The sequence below is a fragment of the Vipera berus genome, assembly GCF_964194415.1.
Source record: "Vipera berus genome assembly, chromosome: 17".
NCBI lineage: Eukaryota > Metazoa > Chordata > Lepidosauria > Squamata > Viperidae > Vipera > Vipera berus.
In genome coordinates, this window is record NC_138220.1 from 3,933,473 (window position 1) to 3,939,158 (window position 5,686).

Sequence of the window (5,686 nt, forward strand, 5' to 3'; positions counted from 1 at the left end):
TGGGTTTTAACTGGGGTTTTACATGTTGCAGGGACTTAGTTTAATCTTTTTTTAAATTGGTCTTAATTTTTGTATTAATGTTTTAAAAATTATACCCTGTAAACCGCCCTGAGTCCTTTGGGAAAGGGCGGTATATAAATTCAAGAAATTAAATTAAATTAAATTAAATTATTAAAAATAGACTGATGAAGAGATTCAGCCCCGGCCTTGTTTACAGCCAATTTGTTTGCTCTTTAAGACAGCAAACAGAAAACTACTGTGATGAATGCAAAAAAAAAAAAAAAGCCTCTTGCAGCTGCTCTGGGTTGCCAACGATGCAACCGTCGTAAGTATGAGTCAGCTGCCCATCGTCTGGGTTTTGATCACATGACCCTGGGGATGCTGCAAAGGTCGTTAAGTGTGAAAAACAGCCATGAGTCTCTTTTTTTCCAGTGTTGTTGTAACTTTGACCGGTCAGTAAGCGAACCGTTCTAAATCGAGGACCAGCTGTATAAGCTCACCCAGGCTGATCCCATTCTTCTGGATACCCACCGCTCGGCTGATGTGCTTCTTTATCAGGATGTAAAAAACCGGCAAGGTCACATAAGCGAGGATTTCCCAGAGTTTCCCTGCCAGCAGCATCCAAAGGAGTCGGTCCTCAGCGTTGATGTCGATCCAACACCAGCCGACCGAGACATCCGACGCGTCGTAACCGATTTTTTTCAAGGCCACGGCGGCTGCGGTGATGCCAAGGGGGACCCCCCAGCTGCAAAACAGGGGAGAGAAGAAGAAAGATTTGGAGCCACTGAATTGGGCAAGCTAAGGATCTCCTTTCTGAGTTTGGGGGACGACACCCTGTGAAGGTAGGACGCCGGAAGAGAAGATCAGATCGTGAAACTGGCAGAGCTTCCTCGAAGAGTAAAGCTAAAACCCCTCCCAAAAAAATGACTGGTTTTTTTTTTTTACTTTTAGTCGAAAGAAAACTAAATGGATGATTTATGGATTTGGGGATGGAAAAAGGGATAAAGCGGAAGGGGACAGAGTAACTGCTTAACAGAGCAGAAATAATACTATAGTTTAATATAAATAATTCATTACGTGTACCTGTCACTCAACTTCCAGCAACTCTGGGCAATTTATTATTCACCTTTTTGGCTCTGCTCATTTTTTTCTATGTATCTTCTTAAAATGGCAACTTTCCCCCCCACACACACACTTTTTTTTTAGCACCCTAATCTGCTTTTATTACAAAGTAAGCCATTTGAATAGTGCACCGGAAAAAATAATAATAATAATTTGGAGGCAAGCGGTTGAGAATGGCTTTAGAGAAACAACAGCCCCGCGCAATTTATTTATTTGTTTATTTGCACTTCTAACATGCCCTGGCTGGTCTCAAAAATAGCGACACCGGTTGCAACAGCTGGATGGTCATTGCAATCCGGACACACTCTTGTCCAATTTAATCCAGATGTGGATGAATAAGAGCAGGAGCCAACTAACCCACCCATGCCACAGAGAGTCTCAAACCGGTTTTTAAACCGAAGTGTCTAAAATTAGCACCGGTTGTAAAATACCCCCACCCCGAGCTATAAATACACTGTAGTCACAAGCAAAGAGGCTGACATTTCACTAATGCAATTTTGTAGGTTATTTGCAATATAATCCCTCTTCCAGATCGTCCCTGAATTATATTTGGCACTTTTGAACCATTGGACACTGAAAAGTCACATTTAAAAAAAAATCCAACTCAAGTGAAGGCTGCAGAGGTGGGATTCCATCATCCACCAACGCCAAGCCAGAATCATATTGATGGGAGGTGTAGTCCAAGGTGTAGTTCCTTGGTGAATTTCTCCTCCCGTGGTTTTCTGGATCTGGCCATGGGTTCAGGCAGGCAGGACAGGTAACCGTGCAGAGAGGCAACGGGCAGGCTCACGAGGCCGAAAGCCCACAAATTCCTAGCTCTCTGCACCCACCAAAAGACTGGATTTAATTCAAAGTGAAATATTAGCCAAAGAAAATCTAACAGGCCAGCATTTGGGATTCTCCTGTTCTCCTACTCATGTCCCACACTGCATCCTTTGATCACACACACACACACACACACACACACACACACACACACACAAAATAGAATAAAATGCATTCGGACCTGCCATGCAATCGAGGCTTCGGGATCAATGCAAAGTTGGAATTTACCCCTTGGCATTTTTCCACTCTCAAACTCTTGAGCGTTTCTCCAGGTTTGGGATCGCAAAGTCCTATCAGCCTCAGCCAACCCAGCTCCTTGGAGGAGACGATGGGTAGCGAGCCTCCACAAATCTTTCAATTCCCCTCTTCAAATACGCACCCTTAATGTCACTTTTTGGGGGTGGGGGAGAAATCAGCTGGCGCAAAGTGACCCCCCCAGCCCGCCAATCGGAGTGAAAAAATGTGGAAAGAAAGCTAAACATAAAATCAATTCACACGTCAAGGAAGCCTTTGAAGAAAATCGCAGCGTGCAGACACAGCCCCTTGTTTGCTTGCTCGAGGCTTTTTCAGAAGTGTGCAAAGGTCAAAAGTCTCCGTTGTGCCACTGTTTGCACAACCGCTTGGGATTTGTTGTCAAGCCTCTCTGCAGCCTGAGGAACTCAAAAGCCATCTGAGATAACAAAGGAGGCCTTGCGAAGCGCAAACACGTCTTATTTGCAATTGCTCCACCACCCATACCGTTTTTTAGGGCATCTTAAATACATGGCTGACTGATGAAGACTAAAGAGTCAGAAATGCATCTCAGTCTCCTTTAATTCTTTGTTAGTAATTTACACAAATATATATATTCATTTATCTGCCCAATTCTGGGAAGTCCTTGGCCTAAAATTTCCCTCGCTAAGTGAAACATTTGTTACGTGAGTTTTGCTAAGTGAATCACTGCAGTTGTTGCGTTAGTAACATGGCTGTTAAGTGATATTCCGGCTTCTTGCACTGACTTTGCTTCTGAGAAAGAGATCACGGGAAAACTGCAAACCATCGTAAGCATGAGTTAGCCACCGAGCCTCTGAATTTTGACCACGTGATCTTGGGCAATGCTGCAGCGGTCACAAGTCTGAAAAACTTGTTTTTCATTGCCGTTGTCACTTCGGTCACTAGATGAACTACCTGTATGGGATAGAAGCCACCAAGGAGAAAAGGCCCAGTTACGTTGGATCAGAAAGATTTGGGATCTTATGTATACAGGTAAGCCTCATTTTATGTCCATTTGCTTAGCGACGGTTCAAAGTTACAACGGCACTGGGGGGGAAAAATGACCGTTTTTCACACTTATGACCGTTGCAGCATCCCCGTGGCGGTCACGTGATCAAAATGCGAAAGATTGGCAATTGGCTCATATTTATGACGGCCGGGATCAGGTGGTCCCCATTTGAGCCTGAACGGTTTCACTTAACAGAATTTGGGGGCTTCATGTGTAAGTTATAAGTTGAGGACTACCTAAGTAGCATTATTATTTCCACCGCAGTTTGTCAAACACAAAACTGCGACTTTAAGCATCCCTTTGCTCCAGCTTGCTACAAAGAAACTACAAGTATTTTTAAACAAACATGGTTACATGGGACAGGGAGATATATATATATATATATATATATATATATATATATATATATATATATATATATATATATATATATATAGAGAGAGAGAGAGAGAGAGAGAGAGAGAGAGAGAGAGAGAGAGAGAGAGACTCGGAAGCATTGGGCATCTCCCAGCTCAGTCCACCTTGCAGGGGTGTTAGGAAGAAGCAAAGAAAGAGAGAGGAAGGCACACCCAGTTTGTTTGCTTTTGCACCAAATCAGAGGATTAATGTTGCAAAAAAGGAAGAAGCCTGGCTTTTGACAACAAAAGCTGGTTTTTCTGGGGTTCCTGAGGTTTTATTTACTTTTTAAAAATTAACATTGTTGGGTCGGAAAAACAGGTTCATCTCTCCAAGACTTGTAGTCTCGGCCACACCCAGCTCACCGCCCGGAGCAAAGAGAGGCAGAATTCAGGGACCACAGCTCCATCATCCCTGACTTTGGCTGGCTGTGGCTTATGGGAACTGGGAACAAAGAGGCAGACTTTTGATGCTAAGCAGAGGGGCACAATTTTTATTTTTATTTTTCCAAGCTAAGGGTTGCAGTCAGGGCTGGCTTGTTCTTCTGCTGGGACAAACTGAGTTCATTGGCCTTTCCATAAATTAAAGTCTTCTGGATAAAAGAACCTCTTCAAATAGCCCCAGATACCCTAATTGCAATGGGTGAAATTAAAAAAAAAAGAAAAATTCCAGTTTATTAAATGAAGTTTTTTTCCCCCCTTCCTTTTCTTCATTCTCTACACTGGGCAATCCCCAAACTTTAGAAAAACTCCCTCCCCACCTCCCCCAGTTTCATTCCTCTTGAAAACTTGTTTTTTTGTGTTTGTGTGTGTTGCATTTCACAAGGCAAGACAAAACCACTTTGATTTTAAGCTGGGGAATTGGAAAAGGAAGACCGTTTTTTTTTAAACAAAAAAAAATCCCCCCCCCAATAAAGATTATTTATTAACTGTTGGCCCCAGCCTAGCGTTTGGGGATGGTTAAACGCAACCCTTTTCTTGGGCCAGATCCTTCTACCCCAAGGGGCATGGCAAGGCGCTAGTCCTCTGCAATCCCACTTTTTGGGGTTGGGGGGGAACAGGAGGTAGGGAGTTGGAAGAGAGGTGTGGGTTGCACACGCACACACCCCACACACACACAAGCAGGTAGAGGCCACCCACCTCACCTCACCAAGTGGAAGAAGCCGAGCAAGCCGGCGGAGCCGGTGGAGCCGCGGACTATGGCGAAGTAGAGGTCCAGGGCGATGGCCACGGTCCAGAAGAAAGAGCTGGTGTTGGCGAAGGTGGAGAGGGCGCCCTGCGCCACGCAGTCCCAGGACGAGGCCTCGAAGTCCTTCAGCACCCCGTAGGCGTAGGAGGCGGCGGAGAGCAGATCGGCCCCCGAGAGGCAGGCCAGCAGCTGGCGCGGCCGGGTCCGCAGCTCCGGCCAGCGGGCCTGGGTGCCCAGCAGCAGGCAGCAGCCCAGCGCCGAGAGGGCGCAGGAGAGGAGCACCAGCCCGCGCTCCCAGGTGGGGACCAGCGTGGCGGGGGGCTCCCGCAGGAGCATGGCGGGGAAAGGGGAAAGAGAGGGAAAGGGGGGGGCGAAAGGGAAAGGGGAAAGAGAGGGAAAGTGCGGGGGGGGAGGGCGAAAGGGAAAGGGGAAAGAGAGGGAAAGAGAGGGAAAGGGGGGGCGAAAGGGAAAGGGGAAAGAGAGGGGCGAAAGGGAAAGAGAGGGAAAGTGGGGAGGGGCGGGCGAAAGGGAAAGGGCCCGGCGAGGAACGCAAAGGGGTCTCCGGAGCGCAAAAGCCGCGCTGCCGATCTTCCTTCCTTGCTCGCAAAGGCAGCTGCGGGGCGCGGCTCCCCTCTTCCCTCCGGCTGGGAGGGGGGGGGGTTGGGGTTGGGGTTGGACGGCGCCGGGATCCGGCAGGGCGGAGGCACCGGAGCCCCAGCCGGGAAGGGCCCGACGCCCCACGGCGCGCCCCCCCCCCACACACACACACACACAACCACACAGCCGGTGACTGGCGTGACTCCTCCTTCGGGCCGCTCCGCCTTCGCTCTGGACGGAAGCCTTCCCCCCCACCCCGCAAAGGAGAAGGCGGCTCCTGAGCGTGCACAGAGCGCG

The 5,686-nt window shown here is 47.9% G+C and overlaps 1 protein-coding gene across 1 annotated transcript in view; it reads right to left on the reverse strand.

Annotated features, from left to right (window-relative positions):
* The window catches only part of GPR157 (G protein-coupled receptor 157), a gene marked incomplete at its 5' end in the record, with an annotated part of 6,760 nt that extends 1,632 nt beyond the window's left edge, over nucleotides 1–5,128 (reverse strand). The window contains 2 exons of the mRNA XM_081341231.1: nucleotides 532–745; nucleotides 4,749–5,128. Coding sequence (XP_081197357.1) covers nucleotides 532–745; nucleotides 4,749–5,128 — 594 coding nt within the window. The remainder of the gene's footprint in view (nucleotides 1–531; nucleotides 746–4,748) is intronic.
* Between the last annotated feature and the right edge of the window lie 558 nt (nucleotides 5,129–5,686).